Source organism: Gobio gobio (genome assembly GCF_949357685.1).
Source record: "Gobio gobio genome assembly, chromosome: 15".
In the NCBI taxonomy this organism is placed as follows: domain Eukaryota; kingdom Metazoa; phylum Chordata; class Actinopteri; order Cypriniformes; family Gobionidae; genus Gobio; species Gobio gobio.
The window spans coordinates 28,322,782-28,339,477 of record NC_137108.1 but is presented as its reverse complement, the minus strand read 5'-3'; the positions used below and the strand labels follow the sequence as shown (position 1 = coordinate 28,339,477).

Below are 16,696 nucleotides of genomic sequence, written 5' to 3'. Positions count from 1 at the left end.
TAAATAAGAGGGATCATACAAAATGAATGTAATTTTTTATTTAGTACTGTCCTGAATAAGATATTTTACATGAAGACAAAAAAATAGCTGAATTTATTAAAATAACCCTGATAAAAAGTTTATGAACCACTGATTCTCAGTGCTGTGTGTTGTTCCCTGGATGATCCACGGCTTTTTTTTTGTTTTGTGATGGTTGTTCATGAGTCCCTTGTTTGTCCTGAGCAGTTAAACTGCCCAATGTTCTTCAGAAAAATCCTCCAGGTCCTGCACATTCTTCAGTTTTCCAGCCTCTTTTTCATATTTGAACCCTCTCCAGCAATGACTGTATGATTTTATGATCCATCTTTTCACACTGAGGACAATTAAGGGACTCAAACACAACTACTAAAAAAGGTTCAAACATTCACTGATGCTCCTGAAGGAAACAATGCATTAAGAGCTGGGGGGTGAAAACTTTTGAACAGGATGAAGATGTCCAAATTTGTCTTATTTTGTTTAAATATATATATTTTTTAATTTAGTACTTCCCTTCAGAAGCTACAGAAGATACTTGCATGTTTCCCGGAAGACAAATTAAGTACAATTTACCTTGATTTTCAAATTCAATAGGTTTTCACTCCCTGGCTCTTAATGCATCGTGTTTCCTTCTGGAGCATCAGTGAATGTAACATGCATTTTGTATGATCCCTCTTATTTAATTAAAATTATTCCCATTTTCACAGATTCTGCAAGTGGTTCACATACTTTTTCATGCCACTGTATAAGTGATGCTGTATTGGTACACAGCTTTAAAGTAAGTTTCATGAAATCACAGTTATGTGAAGTGTGTCAATAATACACTCAACACTACACATTAAACAACTCAAGTTTACTATTATGATAGCCATACACTGTATGGGAGTCTTATTAAAAAAAAGTGGAGAAGGCCAGAGTCACACAGTAACTCTTGGAGGCAATGACAGTATAAGGAATAAACTATTTCTAAAATAGCTCTGCTTCATGTATAACAGGGTTTATCTACTGCGAATAGGTGGCATGATATAGACTTTTATAAAGACTAAAGACCTTTTTACTCCCAGTTAGGAAAAATATCACCGTTTGTTTTGTTTTTTTTGCAGCACACGGCTATGACTATTCATTTCTACTGTTCATTTCAGATTATTTACAACTGTGCAAGATGGGTCCTATAAACTATAGGTATTACTGCAATAGTCTGTTCAAGACTGGAGTAACTATAACAAACGGGGAAAAAACACTTAAAGGGATAGTTCATACAAAAATGAAAATGATCCCATAATGTACTCTCAACCTCAAGCCATCCTAGGTGTATATGACATTCTTCTTTTAGACGAATACAATCGGAGTTATATTAAAAAAATATCCTGGCTAATCCAAGCTTTATAATGGCAGGCCAAGATTTGAAGCCCCAAAAAGTGTGTTCATCCATTATAAAAGTTATCCACACGGCTCTGGGCTGTTAATAAAGGCCTTCTGAAGCGAATCGATGTTTTTTTTTGTAAGAAAAAAATATCAATATTTAACACGTTATAAAGTAAAATACTTAGCTTCCAGTAGACTGCCTTGCGTATTCAACTTACAGAAAAAGCGTAATTGGCGCGACAATGATGTCAGACGTAGCATAAGCGTTTTGAGAGAGGCGCTGTGAGAGGCGCTACACTTTCTTTGTAAATTGAATACAGAAGGCAGTCCGCCTGAAGCTAGATATGTTACTTTATAAAGTGTTAAAGATGGATATTTTTCTTACACCAACCCATAAAGTCACTTCAAAAGGCCTTTATTACCCCCCGGAGCCGTGTGTATTACTTTTATAATGGATGGATGCACTTTTTTGTACTTAAAACTTTGGGCAGAAAATCTTCAAGAATTGTATTCGTCTGAAAGAAGAATGTCATAAACACCTAGGATGGCTTGAGGGTGAGTAAATTATGGGATAAATTTCATTTTTGGGTGGACTATCCCTTTAAGAGCATTTGAGCTAGACAGCTAGTAGTTTTAAACCCCTCTGTGCATGGTCTTTATATGCTCTATACTGTGGTGGTCTCCTCAGTTTGCACTGCCTCCTGAACTGCTTCCTGGACGTAGACTATGAACTGGGATGCGTCTTCACCCTGTGTGTACACTGTAACAGTTTTGATGCCCTCCATGTCATCGGAGGACACCACTAGATGGTGCTCTTCTGACAGGCCTACTGTGGCCTGCTGAAGTGCATCCTGGATCATCATGGCATGATTGGTCTGCGGCTCCTCCTCCTCCTCCAACTAGGATGATGGGACAGAACATTGTTATAATTAAACGAGTCATTTTCAAGTAGAGTCCAATTCTTTTATCTTTGAGACTGAGAAAAGCAAGAGATTGAAAACATTAACAACTTAACATGACTGTCCACCTCATGTCAATGATTCATACTGGGTGATTCATTAAATCCAATGATAGAAACAGCTGACGTTTATTTTTAACAAGGTCCCTGAACATTTCAGTCTGACTTTAAAGGTTTATGTGGCACATTTCAGCATTAAAAAAAAATATTGGACCAAATATTAGACTGTTTAATTCTAAGGGTCAATGAGAAAACTAAATAATGACAGGTGGGGTGGTTTTTTTTTTTTTTTTTTTTACATGACAAGTAAACTAAAAAAAGGCACATTAACATCGAAAAGTTTGGGGCCAGTAAGATTTTTCACATGTATATTATGCTCACCAAGGCTGCATTTATTTGATTAAAAATACAGTAAAATAGTAATATTGTGAAATAGTATTACAATTTAAAATAACGGTTTTATATTTGAGTATTTTTTAAAGTGTAATTTATCCCTGTGATGGTAAAGCTGAATTTTCAGCATGTTGAGTGTCACGTGATCCAGCTGAAATCATTATAATATGCTAATTTGGTCCTCAAGAAACATTTGTTATTATCAATGTTCACACCATTGTTCTGTATGCAATATTTTTCTGGATTTTCAGGATTGTTTGATTAATAGAATGTTCAAAAGAACAGCATTTATTTGAAATATACTGTAAATCTTTTGTAACATTATAAATTACTTCACTGTCACTTTTGAACAACTTAACGTGTCCAATAAAGTATTAGAAAAAAATTAAGTATAAAAAGAAAAAGAAAAACAATAAAACTGACTCCAAACTTTTTTGAACAGTTGCATATACATATTGCATAACACACATACACTCACCTAAAGGATTATTAGGAACACCATACTAATACTGTGTTTGCCCCCACTTTCGGCTTCAGAACTGCCTTAATTCTACGTGGCATTGATTCAACAAGGTGCTGAAAGCATTCTTTAGAAATGTTGGCCCATATTGATAGGATAGCATCTTGCAGTTGATGGAGATTTGTGGGATGCAAATCCAGGGCACGAAGCTCCCGTTCCACCACATCCCAAAGATGCTCTATTGGGTTGAGATCTGGTGACTGTGGGGGCCATTTTAGTACAGTGAACTCATTGTCATGTTCAAGAAACCAATTTGAAAGGATTCGAGCTTTGTGACATGGTGCATTATCCTGCTGGAAGTAGCCATCAGAGGATGGGGACATGGTGGTCGTAAAGGGATGGACATGGTCAGAAACAATGCTCAGGTAGGCCGTGGCATTTAACCGATGCCCAATTGGCACTAAGGGGCCTAAAGTGTGCCAAGAAAACATCCCCCACACCATTACACCACCACCAGCAGCCTGCACAGTGGTAACAAGGCATGATGGATCCATGTTCTCATTCTGTTTACGCCAAATTCTGACTCAACCATCTGAATGTCTCAACAGAAATCAAGAATCATCAGACCAGTCAACATTTTTCCAGCCTTCAACTGTCCAATTTTGGTGAGCTCGTGAAAATTGTAGTCTTTTTTTCCTTTTTGTAGTGGAGATGAGTGGTACCCGGTGGGGTCTTCTGCTGTTGTAGCCCATCCGCCTCAAGGTTGTGCGTGTTGTGGCTTCACAAATGCTTTTCTCCATACATCGGTTGTAACAAGTGGTTATTTCAGTCAAAGTTGCTCTTCTATCAGCTTGAATCAGTCGGCCCATTCTCCTCTGACCTCTAGCATCAACAAGGCATTTTCGCCCACAGGACTGCCGCATACTGGATGGTTTTCCCTTTTCACACCATTCTTTGTAAACCCTAGAAATGGTTGTGCGTAAAAATCCCAGTAACTGAGCAGATTGTGAAATACTCAGACGACCCGTCTGGCACCAACAACCATGCCACGCTCAAAATTGCTTAAATCACCTTTCTTTCCCATTCTGACATTCAGTTTGGAGTTCAGGAGATTGTCTTGACCAGGACCACACCCCTAAATGCACTGAAGCAACTGTGATTGGTTGATTAGATAATTGCATTAATGAGAAATTGAACAGGTGTTCCTAATAATCCTTTGGGTGAGTGTATATCATATTGTTATAGGGTAGGGGCATTACTGTCCATAAAAGTGATAACAAACTTACCAAGACAATAATCATATAGCAGAGAATGATATATTTGTGATATCAATAAATTGATAGGTGATATGTTGTGATCGCTTGCATTACACTCCAGAAGTAGAGAGGTCTGTCAGTACATGAATGTGCAAATTACCTGCTCTACAACTGTAACTGTACCGGGAGCCATGGCAACCACTGAAGCCACAGTGGCATCATGATTCTCGGAGCCCAATTCAATGATCTGCTGGAGGATGTTGACAGATGCCGGGTCTAGTCTTTCTCCCGCTGCCGCAGACACAACACCTGAACACAACAGTTGAGTTTAGAAATTAACTTGCCATTGAAACTAAACCATTGTTCCTGAAATTAAGCAACTGTTTCTGACCATTTTGTGTATTAAAGCGCAGGTCCTGCAGAGCGGATACAGCAGTCTCAGTTCCTTGAGGATCGTCGGTCTCCGCTATATGAAGGTACTGCATGGCCGGCTCCTCTACTGACTCCACCACCTGAATGAACACACCAATAAGATCACAACCAAGTCCAGTAGCATTTAATTCTAACATTAGGAATATGTCATGAATTAAGGCAATTTAACAATCATTCACCAGGTTATCAGTAAGAAAGTGTATTAAGAATGTCAGGGTTAAAGAATGTAAGTGGCTCCAATAATTTGCCTTTTATTTGCTAAACTATTAAATATGTTATTAATGATTATTCTGTCATCATTTACTCACCCACATGTAGTTCAACACCCATAAGACTTTAACCTTCGAAACACTAATTATTAAGATATTTTTATGAAACCTGAGAGATTTCTGTCTTCTGAAAATATATGATTCATATACGTTTTATATGATGAACAGATTTAATTTAGGCTTTTATTCATATATAGTGCATCACTTATGGTAAACACGGAAGATTGTGTGTGTGTGTCAGGCGGTAGAACAAATTAGTTCTTTATAACCTTTTTGTATCTTCTAAGTTTTGGTTAAAAATAACTTAGAGGAAATTTCTTTCCTCAGCTGAACACAAAAGAATGTCGGTAACCAAACAGTTGATTGACTTCCATAGTAAAAGTAAATGATGAAAGAATTGTCATTTTTGGGTGTATTATCCCTTTAATTTGGATTAATATGGGTTTGAAATGACATGAGGTTAAGTAAATCATGACAGAATTGTATTTTTTTGGGTGAACTAACCCTTTAATATAAATATTTTATTAATTATAAATATTATTGTACAGCACTGTGGGACTTTTATTGTTGTTTATGCATTTTATTAATATATATATATATATATATATATATATATATATATATATATATATATATATATATATATATATATATATATATATATATATATATATATATATATATATATATATATATATATATATATATATATATATATATATATATATATATATATATATATATATATATATGACTTCACTACTAATGTAATGTAATTGTAATGGAGACTCACCTCCCACTGATTCAGACCCAGACTGTCAGTCTCCACCACTTTGAGGCCATGTTTGCTCTTCAGGTGTCTGTTCATTTCCCATTTAGTGCCATAAACGTAATTGCACACAGGACATTTGACTCCACCTGATAACATACACACACACTTTTTAATTACTGAAGCTGCTTGAGGCAATATTTTATGTCTAATATACACAACAATGTATATATTAGGCAGCTAGGGTAGTTTCAGGTGAGGAAGGACTTGCCTTGCTCTGTGACAGTTTCAGAAGTGGACTCCCCTGTTCCAGCATTGATGTACTGCACGTTGGGATGTTTCTTGTTATAGTGTCTTTTCAGTGAACCCGAAATGTTGCACGAGTAGTGGCAGTGTGCACAACGGAAAGGCTGTGAAAGGCAAAACATTGTGCTTTGGTGATGGTTGTAGGACACATGACAACATAGAACAGATATAGAAAGAAGCCTTTTGTGGTGTTACTTTGAAAGAGGCATGTTGCTCCATGTGACGAAGGAGATGCGGTCTCAGTGCAGCAGAGAAGTCACACTCAGTGCATCTGAACTGTTTTCCTACAAAATATATATATAAAAAATTTACTTGCCAGTTTTAATTGTTTGTGTATTAAGATAATTATTACAGAAATAATTAAAACCGCCGATGTTTAATGTAAGTGACATTAAAGTTATAAAATACCTTAATTTAACATTTTCAGTTCTTAATTCAGTTTCCTGCTGTCATTGTGCACAATTCATTGATCCATGAAAATGTGTACTTAGTATTAAATTAATAGTATATTTTTTCTACTGAATATAAAGAGATTTTTTTTGCATTACTTTGTATAAAATTGTGTATAACTTTTTTTAAATAAATAATTCCCAAAATTTTCACAAACTCCCTTCTGTATAGATAAAACACACATAAACTATTCTTGAACATATGAACATTGCAAAGAAGGAGAGATTAATATTTAGGGGACAAAAATGTTTATACATATTTTTTATAGTTTTCGTTTCACCAAGGATGCATTCAAAATATTTCCATTTTTTTTTTAATTTTCTGTTAATCAAAAAATCTTGACATTTTTTTTCATGGTTTTCACCAAAGAATATTGTTTTTAACATGTATAACAATATAAAATGTTTCCTGAGAACTAACTATTATATTAGAATGATTTATGGATGATCATGTGACACTGAAGACAGACTGGAGTACTGGAGTATTTATTTATATATATATATATATATATTCAAATATAAAACAGTTATTTTAAATTCACAATATTACGCATCATATTACTGTATTAATTAAATAATTACAATATTACTGTTTTACTGTATTTTCTATCTAAGAGACTTCTTTTTAAAAACATCTTACTGACCCCAAACTTTTAAACAATAGTGTATGTATAATTTACACAAAATTATAAGCATATTTGGTTTTTGCTTGTTACGGTCACAATACATTTTGTAAATTTTTCTTGCAGTACCCAGACCCTAGTTTGATAACCCTGTCCAAGTTCACTCGGAAATACATCAAATTATAATTAATAATAATAATTTGTTACATTTATATAGCGTTTTTTTTAGGCACTCAATGATGGACAGAGGCCAATGAGCAATTTTGGAGGCTTTGTTAATATTAACTAAATACACAATTCCAAATAACACTGCATGCAGTCTTAAACACAAAGTAAGAGTCTCACCGTCTGCTGTGTGCATGAGCTTATGACTTTTCAGAGTGCATTTAGACTTGAACTTTTTTCCACAAAGGTCACAAAGATGCGTTTTCTCAGTACTATGTCTGTTCATGTGAGCTTTGAGGTTGCTTTTACTTCTTGAGGCATAATCACATTGTGAACATTTGTACGGTTTCAATCCTAGAGACACAAACAGAACACAATCAGTACGTTAAAGGCAGTTCATTTCAGCACATAAGATTATACATAATACATTAATAAAAATATAGCTGCAAGCAGCAATACCGGGGCCAAGCGCAAAGAAGAAGACAAGACATGCCAAAAATGCTGGCAATGTCAGATCAACGGCAGCAATGAGCAATTAAAGACCTATTAAGGTGATTTTAGGCAAATAGCTGTAAAATGATAAATACAGTCAATAATAATGATTTAATGATTTATCACTTTCAACCAATAGGTGGCACAGTTACGAAATTGATGTGGTGTGGTCAGAATAAGGGAACAATGACACATGTAAAGATTGGTGTCAATATATCAAAGCAGAGTGTCAATATAGTGTCAATATGTTATTGCAGAGATATAGCCTCAAGAGGCCTTTTCATTATAAGTATGGACCACATGGCGGTGCTGTTTTGAAACCGTTTAAGCAGCTTAAAGGCATGGTGCTGATGGCCAATTTCAAGTTTCGTAATGATACACCAATTCATTTGTGAAGCATAGCATTTTATATCATAAAACTGCATTGTAGTCAATGGGAATTTCATGTTTTGTTCTATTATAGCGCCACCAAGTGGCACAATCCTATCATTTTTTTTATGTGTCCTTGGAGTGAGCCCATACATGTCTGTGTCAATTTTGGTGAAAATATCTTGTTTAGTTTTGGAGTTATATACATTTATATGAAAAAACACATGAAAAATGACTGACACCTGACTTTGATTGGATTTTACACCCCCTTACTATCAATATTTTGACATTTGGGCATTATTGTATTTATATCGACCTATGTTTCCGAACTTCTGATGCTGGTTTCGTCTCGATCGGACTAGCGGTTTCGAAGATATCAGCTAATGTTTTTAAAGTGCTAAATTACAACGCTGCACAAATAATACGCCGAAACCTGGCAAGTCTGGTATCGTTGGACTCGGCGAGGATTCAGGAGACAAAAAAAGTTACTCTCATGAAAATAAGTCAATCTCACCTAAAGTTATAAGCATTTGAAAAAAAAAAAATTCTCCACTAGGTGGCGCTGTTTCGAAACTTCTTGGGCTCATTCAGGACACCGTGTTGATGACCCAAACCGAGTTTCGTAACAATCCGTTTATGTGTTCATAAAATACAGCATTTTAGCACATAATTCAAAATGGCCGGCAGCCAAAATGGCCGATATGGTAAAATTGAATATCAGACGACTCGGCATGCCGTCCTGAATCTAACGAGAATCTAACCACTTTTATGATTTTTGGACAAACGGTTCAGAAGTTATAAGCAAAAACAGCCATTTTTTGTATCTCCGGACCAGTAGGTGGCGCTGCGCCGAAACGCTGTATGTTGCCTCAAGTCATGCTTGTGATGACATGTACCAAGTTTGGTTTGAATACGATAAAGCGTTTCGGAGATATAGCCTTAAGTGGGTTTTTGCAACCGCTACGTAAAATTTGTGTGCGCGTTTATCAAAAACGATTTGACGAATCAACTTGATTTGCAAGATTTTTTGTCAGCATGGTCTGAAGAGAATCTGGTTCAATTTTTGTACAAATCGGATGAACCGTCTAGGACGAGTTTGCAAAAGTAGGTTTTTCGGTTAATTAAAAATGGCGGGAAAATTATCATGGCGGAAAATGACGTCATAGGGTGCAGTCGAATTGTCTTGAGGCAAGGAATCAGAGGAAAAAAGAATTTTGTTTCTAGCCCTTATGGTTCAAAAGTTATTAACATAAACATGAGTCCAATTTTGGACTGATGGTGGCGCTAGAGGGATTGAATTAGAGACTCCAAATTTGCTATGGAGACACTTCAGACCGTCCTCTATAAGTGTGCCAAATTTCATAACTTTTTACCATACGGTTCTATGGGCTGCCATAGACTTCGTGGCGGAAGAAGAAGAAGAAGAAGAAGAAGAAGAAGAAGAAGAAGAAGAAGAAGAAGAAGAAGAAGAAGAAGAAGAAGAAGAAGAAGAAGAAGAAGAAGAAGAAGAAGAAGAAGAAGAAGAAGAAGAAGAAGAAGAAGAAGAAGAAGAAGAAGAAGAAGAAGAAGAAGAAGAAGAAGAAGAAGAAGAAGAAGAAGAAGAAGAAGAAGAAGAAGAAGAAGAAGAAGAAGAAGAAGAAGAAGAAGAAGAAGAAGAAGAAGAAGAAGAAGAAGAAGAAGAAGAAGAAGAAGAAGAAGAAGAAGAAGAAGAAGAAGAAGAAGAAGAAGAAGAAGAAGAAGAAGAAGAAGAAGAAGAAGAAGAATAGGAACCGGAACGGTTTCAATAGGTGCCTTCGCACCTTCGGTGCTTGGCCCCTAATAATAATAGGAACGGGAACGGTTTCAATAGGTGCCTTCGCACCTTCGGTGCTTGGCCCCTAAAGACATAAAACCCACCTTCATGAGCCCATATGTGCTGCTGAAGATCTGCCCCATTCCTTGTGAAGAAACAGTCACAGTATGGGCATTTGGAAGCTCGTTTCCCGATCACTCCTTTCACATGTACACGTATTCCCAACGCTTCCGAGATGTAGTTCAACGACACATCTATCATATATAGTCACAGCACATCCATTACTGTAATTCAGTGCTCTCGTGCGACATTTCAGAGGGTTAGATTTGTGCTTACCTGGATGGTTGCTTTTGATATGAGCTCTAACTTTGTCCTCAGGAACTGACTCTTGACATTCCGGACATGTAAAACTTCTTTTGACCTAAAGATGAGAAATATGATTTGATAAAGAAGTCATTTCGCCAATATCTCAAGAATAAACAGATTACCAGCACTCACTATGTCCGAATGGGTTTTGAGATGAGCCTGAAGCTTGTATTTGTCAGGTGTACAATACTGGCATCCTTCAGAGGGACACTTCAGCAGGATGTCAGAATGCCTCTGGATGACATGCCGCTTCAGGCAGTTTTTAGTGATGGAGGAATAACTGCACTGAGAACAGTAATGGAGGTGCTCTCTTGTGTGCGTTCGCACATGTGTATTGTAGTGCACTTGATACCAGAAAAGCTTGCCTGTTGAGGAAACATTACAGAGCGTTATAGAAAGTCTAGGGTTGGAGATGTTTTTAAACATTGTGAGATTAGATATTCTTACCGCAGTATTCGCATTCAAGGTCTCCGTACACTTTCCGAATCCGTTCAAACACTTCCATGTTCAGCTGTCGTTTTTGCATCTGCTCTATGATCTGCTTGAAAGCAGATATTTCCTCTTGCTCTGAACTGAGCAAGTCCTCATCGGTGTTAGTTTGAGGAACAATCACCTCTTCCTCGTTTTGAGGAAACGTTTCCTTTGATATAAGCTGCTCGGAGTGCATTTGTGCTTTTTCTGGTGTCAAAGGTGCGGTTTCTCGAGCAGGATTCTGCTCTTCTGTCACACTATGCTCCGTTTTAAGTGGATCCTCTTGAAGTCTTTGCGTATTTATCTCATCTTCACAGGCCATCTCTTGTGTTTGTGCTTCTGCAGATGTGTCAGTCTCATTTATACTATTTGTAATGGTATTTTCGTCTTGTGAGTTTTGTACGAGAAGATCTGACTCGACCACTATATTTTCAGAACACTGAGTTTGAAGGTCCTCTTGAGCCATGCAACTCATTTCTGCGGTTAACAGCTCCTGGGCGTTGAGCTGCGACAGCTCTTCTGTGATCTTAAGCTCATCCTGATTCAACATGTCCTTCTGAATGTCATCACCTGGTTTGAGCAAGCAAAAGCTTGACTTGATGGAGTCTGCAAAAGCCGAGGGCTCATCCGATTCCGGGTGGAACTCTCGGAGATGTGACCTCAGTCGCACAGAGCTGACAAATTTTTCCTGGCAAATGGCACACACGTAGATGAAGGGATGCTTTCGGATGTGGGCTTGCAAGGCTTGGAACTTGGTCGAGCCGTGATCGCATAACTCGCAGCCGAAGGGTCTCTTGTTGCCATGGACCATCATGTGACGGTCGCGCTCAAGCTCGTTTTTGAACTTGCGGTCGCATATTTGACAGTTGTAAAGAAGCTGTCTCTTGCCCTCCCTGGTCTGGAGGCTGTACTCTACGTAGGAGTCCTGAACTTTCTTGTCCTTCATGTCGTGAGTCTCGCGGATGTGTTTAAGAAGGTTCTTCACATCAGAGTATTTCTTCTTGCAGAATCGGCAGTGCTGCTTGATCTTCTTGTGCACTCTCTCCACGTGCACTTTGAGGTGGCCTTTACTGAGGCAATTAAATGAGCACAGCTCACAGCTGAATTTCTCCCCGGTGTGTTTCCGCATATGAACACTAAGATTGGCCTTTATAGCGCTGGCATAGTCACACTGCGTGCACTTGAATGGTTTCTCATTGGTGTGGATTCTTAAGTGGGCCTGCAGTGAATGTTTGAACTTGAAGACTTTATTGCAGAATTCACAGGTGAAGATTTTAAGCTGCGTCTGTCCTAACCTGTGTTGACAGATGTGATTTGTTAATATCAATGTACCAAATAATTCCACAACTTTTCTACAGGAACTTGATTCTTTTTCCATGACTTCTCAACATTTTCAGTTGGTTATAATTATTGGTTAGGGATTTAGGGAGAGGTACATTAACCCTCATCACAGTCTCTCACACTCTGTAACATATCAGTCCCTTGCGGGTCAAAATGACCCGAAGCCCTAAAATTATTTTAAAAGATTGGTCCAGAAAGCTTATATCATTTCATTTTTATAATATTTTTTTCTATTTTTTTAATGGGTTTTTTTGTGGACATTTTTTTAAATAAAATTACTAGATTTATAAATAATATAATTTAATATAATATAATTTAAGCACATTCAAATTCAAAATAATTCAACATTTCATGCATAACCCTGTTAAAGGGTTACTTCAGCGATTTAGCATTAAGCTTTGTATCAGTAGAAACCCCGTAGTATATTCAAATAATGGTACTTTCCCCCCTCATATCCCCCTGAGAAGAGAGAATTATGCATTTTATTTCTGGAAAAAAAATTTTTTTTGGAAAAAGGATGTTTTGTCCAGGGCCTAAAGACTACAGCCAGTAGAGGGAGCTGTTCCGCATGTTTTCAACCCACCCACAGGGGAGAGATCTCACTCACAGAATGTAAATGCGTGGGGCTCGGCCTCAGGCATTCATAATGGGGTGGTGCAGAGAAAAGTGAGTGTTTCAACTTTGCAATGTATTCCTATGAAAGTTTAGCTTCCATATGCGATCTAAAAACGCGCCAGACTGGACACGGGCTGTGAATGACTGCCGCGCTTACCTCAGCTCTGCTCTCTCGTGATGAATGAAATCTGATTCCTGCAGTAGTGTAGTGTTTATTCTCTAACTGAACGAAATTATTGTATTACTATGAAAATCAAAACGACGGTGGGGTGGAGCCGCAGTGGGCAGCGAAGCAAGTGCATTCTGGGAGTTGTTGTTTTTCATCCACATGAGACAAAAAATACATTTTCTGTCTTTTCTCAAGGCACTCAAGGCACCAAATTCAAAAATAATTTTACATTTCTACTGCATAAATGACCCAGTTTAAATACACATTCATCTTCCCAGCACTGAAGTAACCCTTTAATTCAGCTCAGAATCTCTCGCATTGGGTGTCTCTAGATGGCCTTATAGCTCTATATGGAGCAAATGAGCTGTTCCACTGGTTCCTAAAGTTAGTTCTTAAGTTTATATCTTCAGTATGAATTCAGATATACATGTAGACATTATAAAAGAATTTGTTTGGTAAAGTTTTGTTTTAATTTTAAGCTTTTTTTTCTACATATGCTGAAGGATTTCTATCATTCCATTCATTCCTAAGGGGGTCAAATTGACCCGCGAGGGACTGATTGGTTACTTTTTTAATTTCAAGCACATAAACTCCTCGGATCCAGTCAGTGTTTTTGTGTGTATTCATGGTTCAAAAATTTGTGTCGGGTCAAAATGACCTGAGGGATGGATGAGGGGTAAATAAATAAATATAAGTAAATAGTCATCTCTAGCAATTACATAAATATTTTTACAAAAGAAATGTCCATGATTTTGTTAATTTCCATGACTTGAGTCCATTTTAAAATTCCCTGATATTTCCAAGTTTTCACACGTCACATTAGTTGCTTCCAAAGTAATGCAATAACAGTATAATTACTATATTAATATTCTGTCCTTTGGTGCTTCGACAATTTCGCTAGATTAGTGAATATAAAGTTTTACATTTTAAATGTAAAAACAAAATTCAAACAAACCTGTTTGATTTGAGGGGCGCTTCATAAGCAGCTTGCTGAATAGCATATTCCTGGTATCCCCTTTTCATCGCGGCCTCCTGGGAACCTGCAGCTGCATTGGTCTGGGTGGATGGTTCAGCTGGAGCTGCTTCAATAGGAACTATCTTAGAGGCACCTGCAATGAACCCAAACTGACAGTTAGTTTAAATGTTTCCTTCAACTATTAGAACACTTGACACCACATGTATCTCTCACCAGGCATGGCCTCGTGACTAGTAAGGACCACACTAATAATAGGGTTTTTGTTGCCGCTTGCTGATTCAGGGTCCTTTGCACTGGACACCTTATCTGTCCGCATAACTCGAGCTTTCTTTGGTATCCGCTCTTTGTCGTCCTCTCCATCACTGATTCTGTTTGCATCAGTATTATGACCTAGTGAATAAAGTTGACAGGTGAAACAAACATGTGGCATTTCAGACAGTACAAAGAGTTTTTTTAAACATAAATTTATACCATTATACTCTTCTTCATCAGCATCCTCTTTCAGTCCTACAAAACAAATGTGTTTGGAAATTTGCCGCCTGTTGTTGAACATGCGATTGCATTTCTTGCACTCCAGATCACTTCCATCCTCACTTTGCTCTTCAGCTACTGCCACTGGTTGAATGTCAGTGGACTCTTTCTCCTGCTGACTGAATGTTGTTTTCTGGACATTTTCTGGTTGGACTTTCTTAGTGGAGCCTTTTGGTCTTCCACGCTTTCTTTTCACAACAACATCTGCAAGATAAAAAAGAAGATATTCTTGCCTTCCAATGTTTAATAATAACCCAGCACCTGTGATTTTTTTGTTCAAAGCTGCTTACCTGAACCATGTGGCTCCTGAGTTGTTAATGGCTTGAGAGCTATAATGAAAGTATCAGAATCACCTCCTTCATTGGAGTGAGTCTCAATAACGTGAGACAGCAGCAATGGTTTACTGGGAGAGAACAAGTTGCATATTTTGCACATGAAGACTGATGCGCCATCTGTGAATGCAAACACAGTAGGTTGAATACTTCATTGTCTATTTATGTATATTGTGTATTTTGTAAAATATTTGTGTATACTGTTATTACCTATTTACTTGTTCTATATTTTATTCTTTTTATTATCGGTGTCTTGTCACTGTTGTTCTGTTTGTGCTATGGAAGCTTACGTCACCAAAACAAATTCATTAGATGTGTAAACACCTAACAGTAAAGCTTTTTCTGATTCTGATTATTAAAGGATCTTGGATGAATGAAATTATAATTTTAGATATATTTGTGTAACTCTATATTTGTGAAAACAGTATCAGAAATGTGTCAAGTGATTTTACAATTAAGTTGTAAAGTCTCTTGCACAAAGAAAATTAGGTTAGTATTTAATTTCCAGAGTCCTAAGATTTATCATGTGTCCTTGCAAAGTGCTAAGTACAAGTACAAAGTATCTAATAATATTTATTTCCAATTATTAATTATGTGTCTTCATCCTAATTCTCAAATATTAATAATATTGCTTTGAAATTGTGGTGTTTTAAGAACTGACTGGGGTAATAATGAACGAGCATCAGGGAGCTCTTTCAAAATAAGAGCGTCTAAATGTTGATTTTTATACTCTGACAAATCAGGAATTTATTCATTAACACTGATATTAATAATTGTTTATTAGTATTTGCTGTTTAGTATCAGGCCATTACAGTGTTGTTCAAATATCTGCAATAGTTATCTTTCACAAGATGCAATAAATGTCATGTAACAATACATTTGATGTAACGTTACCCGTTACTAAACTGCATATCAAGACTTATTTTAAAGAGCAAATAAGTGTCGTGCGGTGTTTAATAACATTGTAAAAGCGAGAATTTTTCCAAAAGGTAACCAATAACATTCTCTGACATCTGATTTTGTAAACACAAAACCAGTTTCGTGTTTTTCTCTTAGGCACTGGTACTAGTTTTCATTAAATAAGATAACGTTTAAGTCCAGGGAGCTGAAAATGGCGTTATTTCAACAACGAAAGGTAAAAGGTAGACTTAAAACTTAATATCGATATAAAGCATCCTTTGGCAAAAGTTTGTTGCTGGTTTAAGTGACTAGTTTTACCTAATTTATTTGTTTCCTTATCGAATCATCGGAAGGAGCCGTTTCCTCGGAGCGCAGTTAGCCTAATAATGATGTTTTTGCTTACCTGCTTGCACTGGATCCATTCTGTTTAAATCAGTAAAAGGTAAAAAACACGCTAAGATGGTTCTGCCCGTTGTTTTTATTACTACGGCGCAATTTAAATGTATTCATTATACTTAAATTACTTCTGCAGAGGTTTCTGTCGAATCTGCGTTAACAAATATGGCGGATGGATCTTCGTCTACAACAAGCAAAAAAAAAAAAAGTATCCGTGAAGCAGCGCGCGCCACCTGCTGCCTGGAGTTCATTTGAAATCCCCCGATAGAGGTTAAAGTCACTAGTGTTCTTGTAATAACGGACAAACAGACATTTTCTTTTTCATTTTGTGAATATAATAGTTAAACCTAAATGACAATGAGATACCAACACTTTAAAGGCCACTGAATATCATTGTGTACATCAACCACAGATCAGTGATAGCAACTCGACACCTCAACCTGTGAATTACTTAAATCAATAATAATTAATATTATTAACAACAGC

The 16,696-nt window shown here is 36.9% G+C and overlaps 1 protein-coding gene across 1 annotated transcript; it reads right to left on the bottom strand.

Moving 5' to 3' along the window:
- Nucleotides 1-24: 24 nt before the first annotated feature.
- zfat (zinc finger and AT hook domain containing) lies at nucleotides 25-16,398 on the bottom strand. The gene is made up of 16 exons (XM_079836576.1): nucleotides 16,218-16,398; nucleotides 14,873-15,034; nucleotides 14,523-14,786; nucleotides 14,265-14,441; nucleotides 14,031-14,184; nucleotides 10,927-12,245; nucleotides 10,612-10,844; nucleotides 10,450-10,534; nucleotides 10,218-10,367; nucleotides 7,641-7,814; nucleotides 6,419-6,507; nucleotides 6,189-6,327; nucleotides 5,942-6,066; nucleotides 4,839-4,959; nucleotides 4,608-4,756; nucleotides 25-2,279 (listed from the first exon to the last, which is right to left on the bottom strand). Exons 1-16 carry the CDS (start codon nucleotides 16,234-16,236, stop codon nucleotides 2,046-2,048), a joined length of 3,594 nt encoding a protein of 1,197 aa, XP_079692702.1. The 5' UTR covers nucleotides 16,237-16,398; the 3' UTR covers nucleotides 25-2,045.
- Nucleotides 16,399-16,696: the final 298 nt, after the last annotated feature.